The sequence below is a fragment of the Phalaenopsis equestris genome, unplaced genomic scaffold (genome assembly GCF_001263595.1).
Source record: "Phalaenopsis equestris unplaced genomic scaffold, ASM126359v1 Scaffold000511, whole genome shotgun sequence".
NCBI lineage: Eukaryota > Viridiplantae > Streptophyta > Magnoliopsida > Asparagales > Orchidaceae > Phalaenopsis > Phalaenopsis equestris.
The window spans coordinates 2,100,672-2,113,402 of NW_018164951.1; the positions used below are offsets into that span (position 1 = coordinate 2,100,672).

A 12,731-nucleotide genomic window follows, 5' to 3' on the forward strand; every position below is an offset into this window, starting at 1 on the left:
ATATATATATATATATATATATATATTAGCAATTCGATTTTTCATTAAGGCACTAAAATGTTCATAATACGTCGTCCGATCATGAGAATCTCTCCGGACCGTCCGGTGGAGAACGAATTATTTCCTTATTTATAAGGGAGGCTATTATAGGAGTCTATAAATAGAGCCCTACCATCTCAATGGCTCAAGACTGAGAAGGGAGTCTAGGAGCCAGATTTGGATCGGGAGGAGTCGAATTTCTGTGCTAGTCTAGATCGAAGACCCTACGAACTTTTCCTACTCCTGCGACCTTGGACCACCATCGACCGTCCCCTGCTCATTGGCGTTGATGAATAATGCGATGTAACAACAAATCCCGAAGACGGTGTAATGATATAACATGAAGAAAGTGTGACAATGCACCCAAAATATTGTGTGACAATGCATTTAAGAAAAAGAGGCATTTCTTCTAGGAGGAAATGTATAAATCAACTTAGCGGCACTTCCATGAATGCAATGAATGTAATTCTACAATTCATTATATATCTCATGGTAAAGATGATGACAATCAACTTAAAAATAATCAAAATAGTTAGATGTGCTAACTCCCATTTATAATATATTAGCCTTAACTAACATTTAGAATTTAGTTGGGCCTAGTCTCCACGAGAAAAATAGAGAAAAAGTTGTAAGGTAAGCCTAATGCCTTGTTGGTCTTCTACTTTTCTTATGAGGGGTAAGTTTTATCATCTTGTAAAAGAGCTTGCACAGTAACTCTTGGTCTTAAAGTAATGTTAGCTCCTAGGTGAGATGATAGATTCAAGCTTATAATGGAAGTGCATATGAGAAAATTTCTAGAACAATAATTCTTGGACTTAATGTAATAACATAATCTAGGAGAGATGATAGATTCACGCTCACAAAGAGAAGCGAGTAGGAGGAGCAACTTTTCAAAAAGAACTCTAAAACCCTTAAGAATTTTGAGAATCTTCCTTATTGGAGAATAGTTAATGCTATGCCTCTATTTATAGGTATTATAATAATTTTGTTGCTTGTTGTACATAGATCTATCTTAGTCTTCATGATGATGCATATATTTTTTTTTTATTTTAATATTTGACATTATTCATGTTCAACAAACTAAATAGGATGTTTGTTATACTATTGCACATAAAAGATAAGATTTTACTAGCAAAATATTTTACTCCAATAGGCATAAAAGTTGATAGATAGAGAGAGAGAGAGAGGGCGGGTATCAATAATTCTCTCAATGAATTAAATTATAAAGATCTCATTTGAACCTTTTTGAGCAGAGAAGGGTAGGTTAATCGAACTACATTTACATTTAAGCAATTCAAAAAGAGAGATATATATAAAAATTTCAAGGAGAGTATTAGAAAGGTTCTATTTTTGATTTTGATGTGATAGCATTTCATTTATGGTTCATTATTTCACATGCATGGGATCAATCAATAACCCTCTATTTATAAGCAAGGTTGAAGGATAGTCTTATAAAACTGGCTAAGATTATAATTGCATAAACAAAATATTAAAGTTAATGTAGTTGTTAGGAACTTTATGTAAGTTTTAGATTTGAGATAAGTACTTTTTGCAAGAATTGCATTCAATTAGCAAGTAATATTAACAAGTTAAGAAGTTCTGTGGATACAAAAAATGTTCGTGAGGTGACTTTATGAGTCACTGGACATATTTGATAACCCACTACTAAGAGATCAGCTAGGGTTGATTCTTGGATGACATGGTAAGATTTAAGTTTGGGTGAGATTTTGTGCCTTCAGCCTTATTAAGTTTCAATTTATTTTTTAATTTAATCTAATTATAATCAATGATTGTTGAACTTAATTCAAGTTCTTATAATGATTTGATGGATTTTATAGAGATAAATATAGGAGAAGAAAAGTGAAATAAAGCCAATTAAATAAAATATTAAATATCCATATGCACAAAACCATGAATATAAATACTAAATAACAAAACATATGCTTAATGAACACCTTAATTCCTAACATTAAAGATAATGTTATTTTGATTCATTTAAATAAAATATTATTAATGCATTTATAATTTGTGCATCACTAATAAATATGATATTAAAGGTCTGTTTGGGGCAGCTGCAGCTTATTGAATAATTTGCTGATAAGCTAGGTGCAGTGACTATTACTAATATTTATTTATTTTTTTCTAAAAGTTTGATCTCAGTCATAAATTTTTCACCGCATATAGATATGTGTGGTGTGAAAATGTTGTTTTCAGCGTTTTGAAAATGCATAAGCTGTCAAAACGCAGTTTACCCAAACAGGCCAGGTGCATTTTCAAAACAGTCGCCACACCAAATAAGCTATAATATTAAGAAACTCCCTTATAAATATTTCATTTTATAAATAATTTGTGAAAATAATTAGACTTGGGTAATAAATTGGATAGCAATACTAGTAAGTATAACAAAAGCATATTATCATTCTACTGTTAACTATTTATTATTTATTATATTTAAAACAATTGTGCACTGTTGTGGCTGTAGTTTAGTGGTTAGAATTCCACGTTGTGGCCGTGGAGACCTGGGCTCGAATCCCAGCAGCCACACGATTTTACTTTTTTAGTCATAGTCTGACAAGACTAAAATAATATTAATATTAATACGAGTGTTGAATATGTAAATACATAAAAATACAAATAAATTTATCAAAATTAAAACAATAATGTTTTTACTATGCATAAATTTGTGTGTTCGGCTCGTTTATATTTAAAACATAAAAAATGTATTTGTGCATCTCTGGCAGAATGATAGAAAATGATGTGCTCTTTCATAGACGAAGTCGTATCCAAAATATTTAAAAATCTGATGAAGAAATTTGAGTTCATACTACTAGATTCAAAAAAATCTGAAGAAGTTCACAACAGAAGTTGTTCGTGAATAAAAAATTCTTTTTGAGAATCCTAATTACGTAATTGTAGAGTGTTATTGATTGGGGTTAGCTTTAAATGTTATGGATTAAATAGCATTAAAATATAATTTAATATTTTTTATCTATATTCTTTAAATAATAGTTTTAATTGATTTTTTATTCTATTTTTGAATTTATAATTTTAATTAATTTTAACTTTTTGTAGCTTTATAATCAATTAAAATTTTTAAAAATATTACTCATCATTTATATATGTAATTATTTTAAGTCAAAACGAGACGAACAAGAACGAAAAAATTGTTATTCATGTTTGACTCTTTTATATATCGAGGGTAAAAAGGTTATTTGTGTTTCAATCGTTAACTTAACGAATGAATTAAACAAATCATTTTAACAGCCCAGGTGCTGCTTGTTGGCGTACGAATCTTTCTTGGACATTCAACTTGTGTGTTTTCCTTTATTTTTTTTATTTTAACGATCTTCTATAAAACCACTATTAAAATAGCTATTTATAAATATTTATAAATCTTACACTTCCATTCATTCTTCAGATTCTCACTAAAATATCAAAATTCACGACCATATATTTCATCTTTAAAATCGTCACCGCCTCCCGGCGATCGTAAGCTTTCTTGTAACTCTAATGGCGGTAGGGCCAGATTCGAGTTCTTCTCTCTTGAGCGGTAAAAATTGCTTCCTCCGGCCAATATGCTCTCTTCCCCTTCTCTTTCGATGATTATTATTATTATGTTGTTCCCGATTACCCATTCTCATTTCAGCCGTCTTTTTTCAGAACAGAAAGAGGGGAAACCTCTTATAGTAATCCTCGTCGGTGCTCCTGGAAGTGGGAAATCAACTTTCTGTAACGATGTCATTAGCGGCGCTCGACGCACCTGGACTCGTATTTGTCAGGTCTCCACTCTCCCCTCTTTTTGTTTTTGCTCTTTTTATGTTTTAGGGTTCCGTGAGGACTATCGAATAATTCTTTATTGAATGTAATAGTTAGCAATGCATTAGTTCACAAATTTGAACTTTTTCCTGCTAGAGCTGTTGAATCTGTTAATAAACAATGGAGTGGAACTCTTAATAATTGAATTGGGCCATTTTTTGTGTAATGGGTTGGCTTTGGCCTGGAAATCCTGTGCTAAGTGTACTCATATTGGAGCCGATGGGGCATGTCTAGATGGATAAGTGTTCTAGATAAGAAAAATTTGTCATCCTAATTGTTGAATGCAGAGAATTGTTTCTCTCGCTCTTTCTAGTTCTGTACACTCTTGGAGTCGCTATAAAATTTGTATATTTCTGATAGGATCCAATTGCTGAGACCTTTATAAGCGTCATGTCAAAGATGCAGACACTCCAGAAAGTGGGAGGGGGAGAAATGAGAATAGACGCATATCTGGGGGAGAAATTTGTCTCTTTTTTTTTTGTTTTTCCCAATATCTCCTAATGGAGTATTTATAGATGTACAAGAATCTCATTAATACTAATTTTTAGCTAATTATTTTATTATTAACCTAATACAGGAACTAAATAATATAATATCATGTATCCTCCCTTCAAAATGATCTTGTTCTCAAGGTTGAGCAAGAAGTTCAAAGAACGGGGCATATCTAAATGGATGGGTTTAAGTTAACTGTTTTGAGATCAATGAGGGAAGCTAGCATAGAGTTTTTGAGGGGTTCTGGTTTGTGAGGCCATTGTCTTGGTGCTAGAATCAGATTCTTGAATGGTAATGACAACAATTTTGTGCATGGTGACAAATATGAGTTGAAGATAAGTTGAGGGAACGAGAGCTGACAATCTTTGATGAAGATAGAGGGAGGGAGGGAGGCATTTTCACTAAATAACATTTTCGTAAGAAGTTTTTTCTTTTTGAATTCATGATTTGATCCTTTTGGACTAGAATCATAGTTAGATTTCAAGTTTCATTCTGATATGCTCTATTTTGTACATATTTCTTGATTGTGTGTAACACTCACCTGAAACTCCAGCAAATATATTCAGCTAGATAAAAGTCTGCTGAAGCAAAGTGGGTTTTTTGCAGCGTATGCTTGTTATCGAGTTCTCACGAACTTCTTCCTCTTTTTTAGGGAATACTACACTATTTCAAGCTATAAATATCACGGCTTGTTATGCTATCTATCTAGATTTGGTAAAAAAATTTGCACCTTTTTTAGGAATCACTTTATAGAAGTCCTTGTTCCATTCTCTTTCAAAATATAGCAGTACAATGACTTGTTATTTTATTTTATTTTTTCATCACTTAGAGCCGTTTTATAGCATTTATTTTAGCTGAAGCTTACATTTACCATGCATTGGGCTTAGTTTGTTTATGCCTTTCTACTCGCTTTCCTTATTTATTTAAGTTTACAATGCCCCTCTATTGCTCAGCGAAACTAGTTTTCTTACTATTTTTATGCCATCTCAAGCAGGACACTATAGCGAATGGAAAAGCTGGAACTAAAGCTCAGTGTTTGCAAAGTGCAATTAATGCATTACAGGAAGGTAAGAACGTCTTAATCGATCGATGCAACTTGGAGCTCGAGCAGCGGTCTGAGTTCTTGAAACTCGGTGGAACGCGAGCCAATGTGCACTCAGTGGTTCTCGATCTGCCTGCTCGAGTTTGTATATCTCGTTCGGTGAAGCGAACTGGGCATGAAGGGAACCTACAAGGGGGAAAAGCTGCGGCTGTCGTCAACCGGATGCTACAGAAGAAGGTGCTACCGAAATTGAACGAAGGATTCTCAAGGATTACGTTTTGTCAGAACGACGAAGATGTTAAAACTGCTGTAAATACATATAGGCTTTTGGGGTTATTTGATAATTTGTCATCTGGTGTTTTTGGTCAAAAGAGCGAGGATTCTAAAGTTCAACAAGGGATTATGAAATTTTTGAAGAAAGTTGACACTGATGAATTTGGTTCTGAGAATTCATCTTCTAAGGATAAATACAAGGAAAATAATTCTTGTTCCATGGTAATCGAAAAGGGAAACGAGGCTGGAGAGGATGAACAAAATAATGATTTACAATGGAATGATGCCCCTACTTTGGCATTTCCATCCATTTCAACTTCAGATTTTCAGTTTAATATGGATAAAGCATCTGATGTTATTGTGGAGGCTGTTGCTGATTTTTTGAGTAAGGTTGAGAAGGTCGAACTTATTCTGGTGGATCTAAGTCCTAAATCAAAGATAATTTCTTTGGTTAAGTTCAAAGCATCAAAGAAAAATGTTGATACCAACAGATTTTCAACATATGTAGGAGACATAACTCGGCTTTATTCAAGAGGAGGACTGATATGTAATGTGATTGCCAATGCTTCCAACTGGTAAGATTTTGTATGGTTTAAGTGTATTATTCATGTTAAAAAAAAATGTATTGTCCATGTACGAACACTTACAATAAACCACTGCCCATAGATTATTACTTCTCAACTTTAGCAAAGATTATTCACCTTTATGCAAAACAATAAACACATTTATTTCGTTTTAAACATTAATTTAATCGTTGCTAATATTGAAAACTTTCACAGAACATTCAAGAATGAATGATAAGCTTCTACAACGATCAAAATTCAAACCACAAAAATAAATTTTGCATGCATTGCACTTGACAAAACTCATTCACTCATATGCACCGATAACTAAAGAACATAGAGACAGTGAAGCAAAGAGATCTCCAAAGTGTTAATCTAGGGATCACGCTTGTAGAAGAAGACTCACCCCTGGAAGTAGTCATCAAAACCTGTGGGAAGTTAAGAAAATTTACATCCAATAGCGCACACACGAATCAAAATAATTTGAAATTTTATTGTACTTCTCAATGTTCATTTAGTTTTTAATGCTTTCGGGATTTCATATGTAGCCCGAAAGACTCAAACTAAGATATTTCTTAGAATCATCTAATGATTCAGTTAAAATTGCAAATTATAATTAATCATACTTGGATTCAGGCAAGTTCTCAAAATTTCCAAGGAAAAAAATTAACCCTCCTTTTTCCAAATTGTTCAAGAAATTGCTGTGCCGTATTGCTAGCCAAAAGAACCAAAGAAGGAAGACGATAGGAAAGTGCAACTTGCAGCTACAAAGCCACAAATCACAGAATATGATTTCTACAAGGTTGGTAGTTAAAAACAATTAATTGCTTCAATCCCAGGAGTAAAATATTCACAAATTTATGCAATCCTAAGTACCACTCAAGGAATGAAATTACTAATTGTGATAATCTTAGCAGAACATTGCTCCATAAGGAAAGGAAGTCTATAGGCTTTTCTATTAGCATCGTTCTACCCAATTTAAAAAAAAATGGCTCTAATGAATTATGTGACATTTATTCATGTGTGTTAAAACTGTTATGCTTCTTGCAGAGTTATTAGTGAATCAACAACAATAACGAGCACATATTTCATTAAGTGGGGTTGGCTACATGAATCTTTTTTTTCCATTACGTCTTATTAAGTGTCATATTTTCACTTAGTTCTAATAAATTAAGATCATTTTCTTACAACATGCCAAAATTTTTTTAGGTCTACCTTTACCTTTTTTAATATAAGTCAAATTTAAAATGTCAACTTTCCTAGCTGGGCCATCTGATGGTCGACATTTAATGTGACCAAACCATCTAAGGAGATTTTCTAATCTTGTCTGCCACCAGAGCTGCTCCAACCCTTTCATGGATATATTTGTTTCACATTTTGTCTCTAAGTGTAAAACCACTCATCACCTAAACATTCTCATCTCAGCAAGTGTTAAATTTATGCTTCTCTTTTGCAGGCCAATATTCTGTGCCATAAAGCATTGCAGGTCTAAATATTGTCTCATAAAATTTTTCTTTTAAATCTGAACGGTAATTTTCTGTCACGCAATAGGCTTGATGCATTCCTCCACTTCAACCATCCAACTTGCTACTAATACATCTCCATCTATATCACCAATACTTTGAACAATAAAGTTGATATATCAAAAACATTCACTTATTTTAATGACTCAATTACCCATTGTTATAATCCTGCTACTAGATTTACTACTACTAAAATTATATTCTATGTATTCAGCTTTAGATGTACTCAAACGAAAGCCTTTAGACTCTAATGTTACTTGAACTCTCAAGCATACGTCATGATACATTATGAACAACCCCACCTAAATACAAAGATATGGTTTTAAAGACGATCCTCATATAATCCAACTAAAATAAGAAAATGCTTGGTCAAACATGCTTGTATTCGAACACAAATAACAACTCTAGTATATATCTTTAATAAATTGAATATAAGCAATAGTAATACTTTCTTTTCTAAAATGTTTTAGGACACTTCTCTTGAAACCTTATCATAAGTTTTTTTTTTAAAAATCAACAATGATCTTTCAATCTTTACAGTCATAATTTTTCACATGGAAATAACCTTACAATCTTTACAGTTTTGACGATCTATTTTTTCATGAGAAAATAATCAATTTTTGTATTATTATACTCATTTTTCTTAATGATAATACACCCATCTCTTTTATTAAATAAAGTATTATCAATAACAAAATTATAAACTAAAGTAAAATACAACATTCTTTATTAGTCAATCTAAAATTATAGTCATCATGAATACTTCTAAAATTTTCAATCATTCTATAAACATGTCTATTTAAATCTCCTTTTTTTTTCAGGAGATATCATTTGTATTATTTTGTGTAGATCATTTCATTTCTTTCTTTTGAATATATATTCGAACATGTTTTGGGAGCATAAACTCTTATAACATTAAAAATCTTATTATTAACAATAATCTTTAGAGTTATAATTTCTGTTGGAATTTAAAATAATACAGAATAATTTTATTGATATGAAAATGAGATATAAAAAACCCTTACATGAATCCTAGAATAGGAAAGATAATGAAAAAAGAAATAACAGGAAATGAAAGATATAACTCCTAATATAATCAATTCATATTAATTGTTTTGGAGATAAAAGAAATAATATAAAATAGGAAAGCCTAAAATAGGAAGAAAATAAATCCAATTCAATGAAATAATTTCTCTCATAACCTTTCACAAGAATAAATTATATGTTCTAACACTCCCCATTAAGTTGAAATATGATTGAAAAACATGTTCAACTTGAATTTGAAAACATCAAATAATGGGCAACTGAGATTTTGTGAAGAACTTGTGGTCTCATTCCATGATGCAATTGTCTTTGAATGCAGTTCCTGCAGTTTTTATAGGTAGGTAGAAGACTTTTAGAGATAATGTTGCAGGAGAGTTTACAAGGAAGTAGATGTTGATTGTATAAAAAAAAAAGAGAAAACATGAAAGAAGAAACAAACAAGAGAAAAAAGAAATAATAAATAAATAAATAATATAATATAATTAATCAAATTAAATTAATTATCTACCTCTTCCTCTTTGTTGGAGCCTCTAGAATGTGTAGTAACTGCTCCCGCTCTTGCACAGTTACAAGCCCGAACGAAAGCTTCTTTGACATTCATTCGCACATTTTCTCCCCGTCTATTTATTTTTTGTTCCTACACTTTGTTTGTTTTTCCTCTTTGACATTCATCCTCCCTGTTTGGTTCTTCTTCTCCAATTTGAAAGTTATGCAACGTAAGTCACTATCCCTTTACTTCTTTCGCATTATTTATCTTCTTCACTAATCACTATATGCAGGGCTGTCTTGGCCTTCCAAATGCTCTCATTCTATTTCTCTATTCAAAATCCATGCATGACAAAAGTATTCTTGCCTCTGTCGCGTCCCGATCTCCCAGTGCCCCGCTCCTCCTTACTGCAAAAGATCGCACGCTGCGTACTCTACCCTAGTTCAATGCACCTGCTATTCTTTTTCCCTGTGTCGTGATATACTCAACCCTAAAGTCTTTGCATGGCTCTCATTCCTTGTGCGATCCTCTGCTCTAGCCCTCGCACCGAACCACACTCCATGTCATGCCTCCTAAGTCTCAATATTCTTTGCTTGGTCTGTCTCGTGCGTGAGCTTGCCAAACTCCTCCATGTCGCACAATCCTCTATTACAACACCCTAGATTGTAACCCGGAGCCTTCACTCGATCTCTTCTCCACCCTATTCTCACGCAATCCTGGGCCCAATCTTTTTCTTAATTTGCTTCACTTCTCATGTTAACCAAATGAAGGAAAGCTCTGTTTTGCTAATCTAAAGAATTCCCATTTGAGTTATATGCCTGTTGACCTCATCCCTATCCCTTTCCGCGTCTTCCCGATGTTGACCTCATTTTTGTGAGGTCTTGTCTTCTCCTCCTTAGAGCCTAGATTCTAGCTCTAGAAATTCCTACTGACCATCCTAGAAAACTAGAATTGAGACTCACCCTTTTAGAAATTTCAGCCACTTCTTATTTTTCTTTGATGTCTAACATTTATGGCACAAGACCATCGTCTTATGAACGAGCGGTTATGGGCTATTTTGTGAAGACTCAGATGAAAAGTTCCCAATAGAACTTTAAGCCTTAGGAAGATATTTGTCACGACTTTTTCGTCACATACACACACAAAATACACAAAGTTCACGAAATTACACGAAATCGGACTTCAATTAAGCCCAAAGGACGGGCGAAAATGCGAACTTCTCCGGATGACCTCCGACGACAAATTGGACTGTGGCAACGCGTCCGGGATACCCATTTTGGTAGGAATGGACACCCATATTGCCATATTTTCGACATGAGAAAATTGGCACGCAAATCGATGAATTCGTCAAAACGACTTCCGACGGCGAATCGGACTGCGCTGGAACGTCCGAAATGTCGAAATTACCTAAAAGAGGTGTCCAATTTGCAATTATTTCACACAAATTAAAATGTGCAAATCAAATTCTTTTCATATACTTTAAAAAAAATAATTAAGTATATTTATTCTTTTTAATTATATAATATTTATAAAACCCTAAATATATATTTCCCTTTCTCCTTGCACGATTAAATCCTCCTTCGCCCGTGCCCGGCTCGGTCCCGTGATCGCCCTTCGCCCGTGCCCTAGTCGCCCGTGCCCTAGCTCCCGCGACCGCTCGACGGTCGAACCCTTGGCCGCTGAAATCGTCTTCCCCGCCTCCTCACACGCGGCCTTTTGCCGCTGATTGCACACGCGCACGCGGCTCGTCGCCTCGAGCTCTGCTCGACCGAACGTTCCCCCAACTGCGATGTTCCACCTGGCCGACCCTTTCTCTGCCCCAGTTCGCATTTCCTCTTGCTTTAAATCTTTCTCCTCCTCTCCCCTCACACGATTTGCTTGCTAGGGTGGCTGGTAGATGGCTTCTCCTTCCTCTTTTCTTTGCTTTAAAACCCCACTTGAAGAGGGTTTTAGGGGCGGGCCGAAATTCCTAGGCCGAAATTTTGAAAGTAGGGAGGTGCTATCAAAATCTCTTCAAAAATTCATTCTTGTTCTTTTCATCCTCTGTGGCTTAGGGTTTGTTGAAAAAATTTTTGAAAGAAGTTCTTGAGGGATTTTAGGGAGATTTGGATGCTTTTCTACCTCTATTATTCATTCTATTAGGAGAATCTCTTTTCTGTTTTCTCTGTTGGAAAGGAAGCTTTGCTCCTTTGCTGTTCAAAGATCTTGGAATCTCGGATTTGTGGTGCTGTAAGCTGAAGATTGTGAAAAATCTTCGTGAGTTGCTATTGGAGTAATTTTTCAAGCTTGCTTTACTCCTCCTTTGCTTTAAGTTTACAAAAAGAAGAGGTATTCTTCTCTTCTCCCCTATTTTATATTATTTCATATATCATGAAACATGGAAATTCATTTTTAGGCTTAAGCATGAATATTTTCTAGAAAAATCTGAATAGAGCATGTATAGGCTGCCTTTATTTTTCTTGTTTGAGATATTTGGGAGTGTCATAATGCTAGTTTTGAAAAGAGATTTGCCCCTCTAGAAATGCATATAAGAATGAGTCATCAGAGGCCTTTATTACTCATGTTCTAAATGGATGTTGGCTTATGCTTATTTATCTCATACTACCTATCATTATTTGAAACATATGTTGGACATTTTTGACTTCCTTTATTCCTTTATAAATGTATAAAAAAAAAGAAGCAAAGTTGAAGGGCTTTGATAATGGTGTGATTTTTAGAGGTATAGAAAGATGTTTCCTATGAATTGTTATCCTATATTTTATGAAATGAAGAAGACTTTTGAAGTTTCATTTTGGGTTTGATATAAATTGAAGTCATGTTGGGTTTGGAAATCCATAAAAGCGCTACTTGGAAAGGATATCCTTTTCGGGATTGATCCGATCATTTTCTTTTTAACAAATTTAAATGTTTTTGACCGAAACATTTGTGAGTTTTATTAATTTAATTTGGTTTTAAAAATGAATCGGTTTCATTTTCGTTTGTTTTATTTTATTTCCAACGGTCGAGTTAAAAATGGGAATTTCCGATTTAATTAAATTCAGAAATGATTTATAATCTCAAGGGAAATAGGGGAGAAAGAGAAGATGAGAGAAAACTGAAATTGAAATTTGAATTTTTGGGATGATACAATCTAAAGAGGAGACAGGGTAGCGAACAATCCACCTTTTCTTTTTAAGGAAAAATGAATTGCAAATTGGAAGACTACTTGGAATCGGAAGAAATGAGAATTTAGATAACGATTGAGAGATTAGTGGACTTACTCTTAGATCCCTTAAGCTTTGAATCAATTTAAAATCCAATTCCTTTAACTAGGATTGAAGCACAACTCACAACTCTTTTGCCAAAACTATGAGTTTACCCCTAGGTTTTAGGAGTCTAATAGCGAGTTAAGCTAGATCTATAGATGTCTGAGGGTTAGTGGAAACGCACTTAATTGAGATTAGACACTTTAG

At 33.8% G+C, this 12,731-nt stretch overlaps 1 protein-coding gene and 1 non-coding gene across 3 annotated transcripts in view; both read left to right on the forward strand.

Annotated features, from left to right (window-relative positions):
- Window positions 1-2,511: 2,511 nt before the first annotated feature.
- Window positions 2,512-2,583, forward strand: TRNAH-GUG. Its single transcript has one exon. It is a non-coding gene; the product is annotated as a tRNA-His (tRNA).
- Window positions 2,584-3,470: 887 nt separating this feature from the next.
- The window catches only part of LOC110028380 (transcription factor bHLH140), a 20,102-nt gene continuing 10,841 nt past the window's right edge, over window positions 3,471-12,731 (forward strand). For both annotated transcript variants that reach the window (XM_020730212.1, XM_020730213.1), the window contains exons 1-3: window positions 3,471-3,589; window positions 3,700-3,818; window positions 5,342-6,237. In XM_020730212.1, coding sequence (XP_020585871.1) covers window positions 3,550-3,589; window positions 3,700-3,818; window positions 5,342-6,237 — 1,055 coding nt within the window. In that variant the 5' untranslated portion in view covers window positions 3,471-3,549. The remainder of the gene's footprint in view (window positions 3,590-3,699; window positions 3,819-5,341; window positions 6,238-12,731) is intronic.